Source organism: Rana temporaria, chromosome 6, assembly GCF_905171775.1.
Source record: "Rana temporaria chromosome 6, aRanTem1.1, whole genome shotgun sequence".
Lineage (NCBI taxonomy): Eukaryota > Metazoa > Chordata > Amphibia > Anura > Ranidae > Rana > Rana temporaria.
Window position 1 is genome coordinate 185,155,881 of NC_053494.1, and position 12,305 is coordinate 185,168,185.

Genomic DNA, 12,305 nt, shown 5'->3' on the forward strand with positions numbered 1-12,305 from the left:
CTGTTAATGGAGTATGTCTCATAAATTGATCTTTCCTCTACTAGTTTCACGGTACAAACACCGCTTTCTCAGTAGGAGTAATCTAAAAGACAAATAAGACATTTAAGAACCAAAATATGTCAGAATCATTTGTTTTCTACACTATGTAAATGCCCTCTGGATGGTCATGTGACGCCAAGGCAACATTGGGCATGAGTAGAGTATGGCTTCCATATACTCCTTGTGATCCTAATGCAAAATGAGCCAAGACACAGATTATTTTTGAAAATCTGATTGAGATTGGTTGATTTTCATATACAGTATGCTATTCTCTCATTTCAGATAATGGTGTAAAATCAAATAGGTTATATTTAGAGTTCATAACAGCCCTTTTTTGTATACCAAAGTTCCTCTAAAATAGAAACATGTCATCAAAGCTGCAATTGCTCTCCTTCTAAAAAAAATGCTACTTGCCTGATTGCCATCCTGGCCCTTTGGCTTCAATACATTGAGTCACTGACCAAAAACAAGCATACAAAAAAAAGTGTTTCCTCTTTTTTTCTCTCCTCCACACTTGTTTGGACAACATAACAGGCAGGCAAATAGCATTTTCAGACTGTCATCAACAATGGCAGCCCCCATAGTTTTCTCACAAAGGGCTTACTTTAAAGTTACTTTCCTTTAGAAAGCAACTGATGGTTCCCTGTTAGAGACGAGGCATTATACATGCCTCTCTGGTGGACCTTGTCTCCTCTCTTCGTTCAATCACTTTAATATCTGCCTGTCTCTTCTTCCCTTCCAGCATGCTCAGGAATATCAGATGCATATATCCTTATGCAGTTGTATTTCTATCTTCCAAACCCTACTTTACCATTGTGTCCTGGAAAAAACACAGCGCTCTGGGAAGGGCAGTCATCAGAAATTTTGGGGCTCCTTACACAGCTTTAGGCCTGGGCCTGACCGGCAAAATTTCCCAGGGTCCGTCCACTGGCAGTACCACCAAATCTGCCCACTGGCCATCCCACCGGGTCCTTCAGTGCACCCACTTTTATTTTAACACTCTTACAACTTAATATATGAAAATTAAAATTGTATTCCAAGTCAATCAGTGCTTCACGATTTAACAGTAAGGAATTCTATTTTGCCCAAATGCTACCACAAGGTGGACTCTTTTTAGCAGGACCCTACACTACCACTAATTGCACTTCCTTTTAAATCCACACTTCCCCCCCGCCAATCTATCCCCCCCTTAGCAGATCTAAAAAACAAAAGAACTCCAAAACAAATAGCCAGAGACAGAGGTGGCATCGATGAGCTTGATGTGAGCTCAATGACACAGAACAAAAGCAACTGCCGACTCCTCTTCTGTAGTGCACCAATAGAAAGCCAGCACAGTCATGTGGCACCCTACACCTGCTTCTGCATTCTCCCTATTCCTATCAGGCGCCCTGAGACATTCAGGATACCTGGGCCCCCTATAAGTGTACGGGCCATCCCCCTTGATGGCAGCCCTAACTCCAGGTGGCACAGGCACCCAACACTCCTGGAAGAGACTGATAGAGGCTTTAGAGTTGAAATGGAAATAATGTAGAAGACAAGGGTCACAAGAGAGTTGGGTATAATACCTTTTCTCTTGCAAGAACCTAACAGGTTCACTTTATTTCTTTTTGCACCATTCAAGAAACTTTATGCACATTTATGGACGTCACTTTATTCATCAAAGATCTGTTTCTTTACATACTTCACAGTAGACAGTAGAAAGCAGTAGAAGTGCTTAAAAACATAAAGTACATTTTCTTGCACTACAGACTTTATCAAAAGAGTCCACAAAGGGAGAAATTCAGAGCGTTTTGTGAATACAGATGACAGGTTAATGTACTTGAGGCCTTTATGTCTAATGTAACTCATCCATCAAACAAATTATCTACAGAATGTGAAGAACACTGTTAGCTGTCAATTGCTTCTGTAATTATGAGGATATTTTATACGTTTATAAAACAGTACAGCAAATATCCCATAGTGATAGTTACAACTCTATATAAGGAATTTGCAAAGACTTTTAAACATTCCTACAGTAGCATCATAAAACTTGAGCAAGAAGTATACCAAGCTTTACAATCCAAAGTCATTTATTCCAAGTTATGAAGTTTTTAATCAAATACTTTTTTCATGTCTAATCAATCGATAATGCTGACTTCATCTAAATGTATTACAGATCTCTAGGAGTAAGCTTAGTTCTAAACAGTGGCAAAACATTCCAACAGTTTCATAAACAAGCTTCCTTTGAGGTTATAAGGCTCTTGCATTAATGAAATAACCTTATAAGAAATTAATTTGAAATCTTTTCAGATATTTGAACATGGGTTTTTACCTATTTCTTAATGGATATTAATATTCGCTGTTGGTAATACTGGTTTTTAAAAATTTGTGCAAAGAAGCATGACTTCTCTTTTATGTCTCAACCAAGGAACTCCAATCAGCTGTAAAATGTCCCCAGTTTATGCACCTATCACAACCCAGCAAGGGTTAAATGCTTCTTTGGAGGGGGGATTTTCCCGCTGTACCAAGGAATCCAAGGGCCAAGGAAACCCTTTCTCTTTGATGATCAGTTGGATGTGGCCCCAAGGTCCCCAATGTCATCACATACAATGGAGGCCTACCTACCAGGAAAGGAGGAGAGCAGAGGAAAGCACCAGCTGCCAGGGGAATGAGGAATAAGGTTACCTTATTTTATTCAAAACCTACCCAAAACTAAAGAACATTTAACCTTACCTATGCAGAAGAATGTGGTCACCAAATGGGGAGATTTTGTGACTGACTGGAGTTCAGCTTTAATCACCACTGTCTACCTGCATTCTATCTAATGCCATAGTCATTTATATTAATAATAAAATGTCACTTTAGAATTATGATATGAGACCTACACAATAAATCATAAATTTAATAGACATCGTAAAGAAAAAAAAAGAGAAAACAGTTAACTAGTTAATGTCTGTGCTGTTGATTACTTTCTGTGAAAATAAATAAATACTGTATGATAAAATAATCATATTCACATAAATAAATATATCCATGTATTAAGGATAAAATAATTTCTCATAATAAATATATTTTTTTCTGTTCCTGAGTTCCCGAGATCTTTTTGACTAAGGTTTACCTAGATCTCAATCAAAATGCTATAAAATCATCATAACTGCCTTTTGTGTGCTAAAAATCAGGTAACTAGTTTAATTAAAAACAAACACTTAGGTGAGCCATACCCAGGAGGTGGCATTTTGAATTATGCAACCACTAAAGGATTTTTGATAGGCTGATGTCAGATAGGCAATTCTGTTGCTAGATGCAAATCACCAGCGGCAGGATCGCTGGTAAAGAGGCTGCCTGTCTGTCCCTATGGAATTGCTCTCTCTGTAGCTATATGCAGAAAGATGTCGCTCTGTTGTGGTCCAGAATGCTGCTGAGTCGCTTGTGGAGGGAGTAAAATCTCGCTGCCTCAACTACAGATGGAGCAATTCTACAGGAACAAAAAGGCAGCAGTTGGATCACAACCTTACAAATTATCTTTTTATAAACATGCACAACTGTTTCAGCTGAATGTATATATTTATGCACTGAGTATATGACCACTGTTGCTGTTTTTTTTTTTAGAAGAGTGGAAATTGTCAAGAAAAATCAATTTTAGAAGGTTCTCTTCTGTCCCCCAAAATTGGTCATCTTGGGGATGTTTATATAAACAATCATGCATGTCTATGGAAAAAACTTCCTTAATGTTTATCTGTGGTTGGATGTTTCATCAGCCTCCTTATGAGTATAGCTAGTCTTACAGTACTATAAAACAGGTTGCTCTAGGAGGTACAGTATATTAACTAAAACATTGATATTATCTGGTATTCTTAAATATATACAGAATTGATCAATAGGCACAGTAGGTCTTTGCCTAGGGTAGCAAATACTAAGAATTGGATTCTCCCTGAACAATGTTTGCATTAAAATATTTTCCCCTCTTTACAAATGGAAAGGTAAAACAAACTGAGTTATCTGCTATATGAAAGAAAAAAATATATATATGAAAGGGAAAAAAACAGACATATGCCAAATGCATTGGGGTGCTTTCTGTACCAAAGTTAAGTGACTGTAGGATCTAGATGTTTTAGTTCAGTCCCACATATATAATAGTTTCAATTATGATTTACACTTCAAATAGTTGTAAACTCAAAGGCTGGTTCAAATTGTGTCCGGTTCAGCAGGAACTGGCAGAGATTCGAACTGTTAATGGGAAGGATAAATGTATCAAGTTGATCAGTTAATCAACTTGAGTACAGCCAGCCTCTTCTCTTTTGATTATTATCACTATCACTGCTATAGTCGCTAATAATAATCTCTGTCATCGCCCAGCTTCCCTTGCCCCCTGCTGGGAGAAGACAATGGCCCGGCAGGAGGGATTCCCACATCAACACTGTCTGTGTTGATGGAGGAATCTAACAAATTTCCTGCAACATGTGGTTGCAGGAAAGAAATTCGCTCTGTGTATGGCTTGCATTAGTTTACTCTGTGCGGTGTATATCATAAACAATGGGCAATCGGCTCTGAGAAAGAGAGGATCTTCCCTCAAAATGCTTTGGCCATCTGGAAGAACCTCTGACTTGTTGGGAACAGTACCGGCGGTGACCTGGTCGCTTTGTGCCTACAATGGACCTTGATATGCTTTTATGATTAATGTGTTTGTGAGTATACTTCTTTTTATACACTATTAAAGATACCACTTGGGTAATGCACTAGGTTGGTGAGCCTTCTTTTCTTTGTTTTACAATAAACCTGCTAATCAAATACTACTCTCCCCCTGATGAACAATTGTGCTGTCCAAAGATATCTCCGTTGCTCCTCCTTTCAGAATGGAGACACCCTAAGACAGGAAATGTGTTGCTGGTCAAAATTTACCAGGTGAAAATGACGGGAAAATGACTCAAAAGTAAAAATAATAACAGCCACCAAATTTAAGGACTGGTAAACTGAAATATAATAAATGGTTGTTTTGTTGGCTTTATATAACTTAAAGAGATCTGAATGCCAGTGCCAAACACTGAGGGGTTGATTTACTAAAGGTAAAAAGATGGTACACTTTTCATAGTGCAGTTGCATTCTGCAAGAGCAGTTGCTCCAGAGCTTAGTAAATGAGTAGAAGCTCTGCTGACTTCCATCATCCAATCATGTGTTTTTTTTTCTCTTGCACGTGATTGGGTTCTCTTTGCAAAGTGAAGCCTTACCTCATTTACTAAGCTCTGGAGCAACTGCACTTGCAGAAGGCAACTTTGCAAAGTGCACAGTCCATTTGCCTTTAGTAAATCAACCCCAGAATGCCTAACTGTGAGCCACACTAACCAATGTGGCTATGCAATCCTAATAATGGTAAAGGAACAAGTAACCTATAAAAGATATAAACTGAAAGCTGTGCTTACCGGGCGACTAAATTTGGTGTATATATTTCTGAGTAATACAAGTCACTGACAGATATCTTTAAAAGAATATAGAAGCTATTACAAAACTCTTTGAAAGATGCTTTGCTCTCTAGTTTCCTAGTAACCGTGTGTGTAAAAATAAATTAGTTCAGTAGGGGTGACAGTTACATTGTAGTCTTTTTTTAATTAGTCTATTTCTATTTTACGATTTTGTTTTAAAGATCAACACTCATTCCATTATTTTAATGAATTTTGCCTTGCTTGTCATTTTGCAGTGTTGTAGAGTCTTTTAATTTTTAATGGAGGATAAAAATAGTTAACTAGTCAGACATAATTGACACGGTGCACATAGCATAGCTGGGAAGTAACTCACCAACAGCAGTGCTGTTTAAATAAGTATTAAAACGTATTTGAAGTGGATTCAACGGGTCCAAGCACAGTGACACAATATAATTTAATATGCCCAACGTGTAAAAAACTGCATAATGTAACCATATACAAATACATACAATATTATATATCTTAGGTCAGTATGCTCCCATAATATTCCCCAATGTCAGTCTTTAATAGTATACATTAAAAATAAATATTGGAACTGAAAAGGATATTTTATAAAACTCTCTTTGAATAACCAAAACAAATGTTATTATTCTTGTTGTGCTGAAGAAAATAGTTGGTATTTTGTTTTCATAAAATCCAATTATATGGCTTAAAAAAATTAATTAAGAACACATTCTTTTTATCAAGAATATACTATGTCTCTATGGTAAGATTATTTTCAAAAATAGTGTGAGTATTTCTAAACACCATGCCTTTAGCTCATTGCAATAGAAAGGGGAAATTCAAATTGATATATAATGTTATACTAGTTTATTTCAAAGAAAAAAACCTTTCCTATGACAACATAAAAAAAACTCTATAACATCTATTTGAAAGATTTCATTCAGCCCAGGAGAAATGAAAACACCAGGAAACATCATTAAAACTGAAATTCTAATTAATTTGAAAACTTTGTTTGCTTTTTTTTACACTCTGCAGAAGCTGTGATGTAGAATGTTTGGCAAGAATGAGAAATGTCTTGGTGTACACAGATTTAAAAATAAAAATAAAAAACAAAGTGTATCGCATTTAAGTTGACAGCCCTTTTTCAATTTGGCAAATTAAAACTAAACTCCAGGCAGATATAAAATATGCAAATGGATGTACACGTGACAAGCTGCTAGGATGAAAATGTTGAGCAGAACAGCTCCTATATATGTATTTCACCTGTATATTTAGCTGTTTGCCTGGAGTTTAGCTTTTTATTTAATTTAATAAAGTGCACCTGTCAACATATAAATATAAAGTAAATATTGAAGTTACCATAACATTTTATTGGTTTACCTTATTTCCCTGCAGGCAACTATTGTACTTAATCTCAATGAAATTGTGAAATACGTTAGAGAAGGCAATACTGCTGTTCTCGTATTATTTTTTTTATCAACAATCTTAAGTTAAAAAAATGATCAATAACTTGGTATTCAGGACATAGTGGTCACCTGCAGTGTGCTTTGTGGAACATGCTGGTTTATACATATGTTCCAAAATCAACCAGGTTCAATTTTGCGCAGAAGTGACAGGTCCACTTTAAAGCAAAACAATTTTACATTATTAAATTAGTTTTGGCCTTAATAATTAATACATGCCTGGAAATAACTTGCATGTATGTATATTTACAATTTCTATTCAAATGATAAATAAATCTTGATTAAAACTTTGCCCTTATAGTTACCCATTCTTATGATAGAAGTACTAGTTTAAAAAATATGGGGGAGAATAATGCCCCCCTTTTTTTTTTGATTATACAATATAAAGTAAGAATCATGCCATAAAACTATATGCAAAATATGCACACTATTATTGCATGCTTGATGTGATACTACATGCCAGTTAGTATTACTTTAGTTCTAGAAAGACCATAAAAACACATTAGGTCTCTTATGAAAGCGCTATATATACAGTACAGTCCTGTCTACAGTCAGCCTTAAAAATGGTGCCCCATATAGATTTCCTACAAAGGCAACAAGAGCTCAGCAAGAGCTTGTACAGTTCCTTACGTATATTTTGATGAGTTTTTTAAACCCATTTTTTTTAAATAATACCTAAAAGTTTGTTATGTAAATCTGTCTGAATTCATTTTTCTTAATTTAGGTGGCAAGTTCCCATCCATCCTGCCTCCACCAGACAATCTTTGAAGTTTCGGAGGTAAATCTGCTACCGACTGGCTCATAGGATCTGACATCATCCTAGTGGTTTTCATTACCAGTTTTTCTTCCGAATTACCCGGTACTGAACTTATTCGTTGGAGTTTCATGGGCAAGTCACCCATACTGTAAGCTTTCTCTGACGTTGTAGAACTCATTCTGAGTAATTTTCTTGGTAGGTCCTCCCTGCCAGTCATTTTCTGGAGTTTTGAAGGCATTTTTGTGCTAATGTCATCCAGGCTGTCCAGAGTGTCTACAGAATTATTTTTTTCTTTGCTGTTACCTACTGCTGGTGCTATTATTGGTGAAGATAGAAGAAGCATTTCTTCTTGTTCTTTGACACTGTAAGGTGCAGTGGGAACTTCAAAAGTTGCATGGAACTGTGAGTAGTCTACTTTGAAGAATCCTTCTTCTAGAGAAATTACAGGGAAAAACCGATGACCCCAAAGAACTTCATCCTCGGTGTACGATGTCCGGGCTTGACAAGTCATTCCTAGAAGCAAAGAAAATAGTTTAACATTAGAAGGAGTGTCATGATGTATTTAACCATAATACCGACTCTTAGTTAAATGGATAGTAAGCTCAACATTTTGCATAATCAAATGAAATAGATTTTATATACAGTATATACTATGCAGGCTTTTATTTTAACTCTGTATAATGTACAGTATAAGCTAATACAGAGTTTATGCTTGGCTCCTCCTATTAACACAACCATAATAACTTATAGGACCAACATATTATGGAGCACTTTACAGAGTACATATAGCCCTTCATATCTGTCCCTGTCCGCCGAAGGAGAACATAATACATGCCTCTTAAGATATTAGAGAATGTTCACTCAGTCTGGATGTAAGAACATTGATATCTTTGTATGCCCTTTCACTAGCCTGGCCAAAGCTCTCCGGCTGAGTTGATTTGGTGGGATGGATCTTACCTAAACATTGCCTGAATCTACAGCACGTTTCCCTCTCTACTTTATGAGTAAACACATGCTGAAAGGTGCCAAATGTGGCAGCGGAGGAGGGGAGAAGGAAAATAAGTGGAGCTTCCCCTTTTGGGTGAAGCTCCTCTTTAAGGACTTGCTCTTTCCGCCCCCATGTGACAGCACTGGTACAGGCACCAAGCACCAGCACTGTCACATACATGCAATATATGCACATTTCCCCCCTTTTCCCTTTAAAACGCTTTAGGTACAGAAAAGTACCTACTGATCTTACCTTTCTGCTGTTAAATGACAATTATGCCTCTGACATACAGAAAAACCAAACAATGTTGTCCACCCTGCCTGAGTTCTTCTCTGCTGAATTCAGAACTCTGCCAATTGCTATGACTCTCTGGCCCTTTCCATATACATACATTGATTTCTTTCCCAACAAAACTATGTTGCTGCCTTGAATACCAATAGCCTGCCCATACACTGTGTGTATAGAGAAGTCTGTAGGGAGATGTAGTTCTGGGGGCATGCCTATAGCAATAGGAACTGTGTTCTCAGCAGCCTCTTCTATAAGCTTGTTAATGACATCACATGTAGTAAAAAGGTAATGCTGGGACATGCTCTGGAGGGAGAAAGGAGGTTTTGGTGGTAAGTTTGGGTCAATCCTAACCAGATCTTTTACACTGATTTACATATTGAAGCTAGTTTGGAAGAGAGCAAATTACCTGACCAGTATGTTTTTCAAATGTTGGAAAATAAAATGATGCAAACATATGGAGGAGTCTGCAGGGCACATTATGTAAGCTAACAACCGGTCACCCAGAACAGATATAGCCAGTTTGGATGACTGGTCTCCCCAACAGGAAATGTTGTCTCAAGCATAATTAGAGGTTGCATTTTCTGATGAACCAAAGTTAAAGGAGCTAGGCCCTTTAGAACAACTTTAACCAGATTTGCCTATTTTTTAATCCAGGTTATGGGTAGAGCCATATGGACTCTGTGATTTAAAATGTTATGTTAAAATATTATTTTGTTACTTTTTCTTTATAGGTTTAAAAAGATAAGACAAGTGGATCATTTTTGAATTACTGAGCCTTAAGAACTGTAGTGTCTTTTTCTGTCCATTGCATTGATTTTGTGTTATTTCCAGTAGAATGATTGCAGTTTAGAGACAGGCAATGCTTTTGCAGTGTAAAATTCCTAAGACTTGTGTTTCTAAAACCATTCAGTCATTGTTATTGATCCCATGATGCCTTGCTTCAAGATTACAGTTTGCTGCAATCTGTGAACATAATGATCTTTTCTGTCAAGCAGTGTACTGAAAATGCTTTTTTTAATTGCAATACACATTTGTATATATACCTTGTAAAAAAAGTTAGATCAACGTAAACAGGAAATATTTAAATCAAGTCCTAATTCATTAAATATACAAAAAATATTCTCTTGTTAAAATAAAAAAATATAATAGATATATAAGAGAATGTTTTCAAGGCTGTCTTAAAGTTGCAATTATATATGTATTGTTACAATCAAAACAAAAAGTTCACCGTTTAGCTTACTTATAGGTATTTTCAAGGCAAATGTTTCTCTTTTTACTTTTTACTCATGAAGAGTTTGATACCCTGATATATTTAAGAAAACCCCTCAATTCAAGAGAAATTCTCCACTAGACATGTGCACACTGAAATATTTTGTTTCGGAATTTCGTTTTCATCCGAAAAATACATTTATTTAGTTACTACCGAAATTCATTTTTATTTAATTTGTTTTTCATTAGAAATTGCATTCGTCCGAAAATCTGAATTAATTAATGTTGAATCTGTCATTGAAGGCTTATGGTGTCTGTCGAATGTTCAAAGAAGATTCAACGGAGCAGCTAAACTGTATGACACATTTTACGTCTAATGTTCTGCCTACAAGCTAGCTATAGTAGAATTCTAATGTTGTATGTAGGGTTGTCCTGATACCGATACTAGTATCGGTATCGGTACCGATACTGAGCATTTGCGTGAGTACTTGTACTCGCGCAAATGCTCCCGATGCTTCACCCGATTCTTTTTTTTTCACCCGAGAGTGGGCTGAGAGGGGGCGGAGAGCAGAGCAGAGCAGAGCAGTCCTCAGGTATGTCACTAATGGAGGAGAGGAGAGCTGCTGCCGCCGTCTAGTCCCCAAAGAGAAAGCCAAGCCCCCCCCCGCCACCGCCATCTAGTTGATCAGCGCTCAGGGAACATAACAGCTTTTATTTGAATAGCTGTGTGTTCCCCTCCGTGTGTCGTCATATATAGCCCCTCCCCCTTGTCCGGGCACTTTTAAAGACAGATCACCCATCCCACGGTGAGGGGGAAGGGCTTGGCTTTCTCTTTGTGGACACAAGGCTGCATTTGGGGACATGGCTGCATTTGGGGACAAGGCTGCATTTGGAGACACATGGTTGCATTTGGGGACACATGTACACATTTAAAAAAAAAGTATCGGTAATCGGTATCGGCAAGTACATGAAAAAAGTATCGGTACTTGGACTCGGTCCTAAAAAAGTGGTATCGGGACAACCCTAGTTGTATGACCAGTAATAATTATATTTATTAATTATTATTATTACTAGTCAACCAACATTCAAAATTTTCTATAGCCTAAGGGCCGAGCATTTGACCAGAAATGTATGATTGCAGCTTCGTACAGTTTAGCGGCTCCGTCGAATCTTCTTAGAACTTTTGACAGACACCATAAGCCTTCAATGACAGATTCGACATTTGTATGTTTTTCGATGCTTTGTCGAATCTTCGTCGTTCTTGTTGAATTATCAAGTTAGTTCTAGCTATTTTACTGCTCCTCCTCTTTGATTACAATAAGCCAATAACATTCATCATCATCATTATTTTTATTTTACTTCCCCCACCCAATTCCAGCAGCAATCTTTTCTCTCTATAATGTCGAATCTTTTCTCTCTATGTCGCTAATAGAGTTAAGGTTCGGCACATTCGACCACAGGTTTGATAGACACAGATTGTTATTGTCAGCATCATGTCGAATCTCCCATCTTTATCAAACTGTTGTTGCAACGAAAACAAAAATAAAACATTTATTTATGTTGGATCTTTCGTTTTTCGCATTCTGCGCTTTCGTTTTTGTTTGTTAAAACGATAACGAAAATACCTGAAATTCGGACGAAAATGCATTCAGACGAAAATGAATGCACATGTCTATTCTCCACTGAAGTCCTCTAGGAGACTTCGAAGAGTGGGGATTTCCTTGAGATTTCCCCTTGCATTATTCCTTGGTTCCTCCTGTCAACCTTCGCACCACTAGAGGATACAGTCATGAAGTGGAGATTTGGTGGGAGACACTGGGACTAAGGCCCCATGCACACGAGACGCTGCTAAACTCGAGTTCAGAGGCATTTGGGCATTTTTTTCAACTGCCCCTGAACACAATTAATGTTATCCTATGTGTCCATGCACACAATCACGTTTTTTGGCGTTTTAAAGCAGTTGGGTTTATGTCCATTTTTTCAGACGCAAAATTTTGGGTTCAGAAGCGTTTTATTTTTGCGTTTTAAACTTTGGGAGGGTCTACAATGTCTTTGAGATAAGCGCTGACAGCCACAAACGCAGTAAAACGCCGCTAATCGTGGCAAAACGCCGCGCAATTCTCGGCAAAAACGGGCGTTTTAAACGCCGTTTTTTGCCTTTG

At 37.3% G+C, this 12,305-nt stretch overlaps 1 protein-coding gene across 1 annotated transcript in view; it reads right to left on the reverse strand.

Annotated features, from left to right (window-relative positions):
- Nucleotides 1-5,642: 5,642 nt before the first annotated feature.
- The window catches only part of KCNJ3 (potassium inwardly rectifying channel subfamily J member 3), a 252,825-nt gene continuing 246,162 nt past the window's right edge, over nt 5,643-12,305 (reverse strand). The window contains exon 3 of the mRNA XM_040357943.1: nt 5,643-8,171. Coding sequence (XP_040213877.1) covers nt 7,588-8,171 — 584 coding nt within the window. The 3' untranslated portion in view covers nt 5,643-7,587. The remainder of the gene's footprint in view (nt 8,172-12,305) is intronic.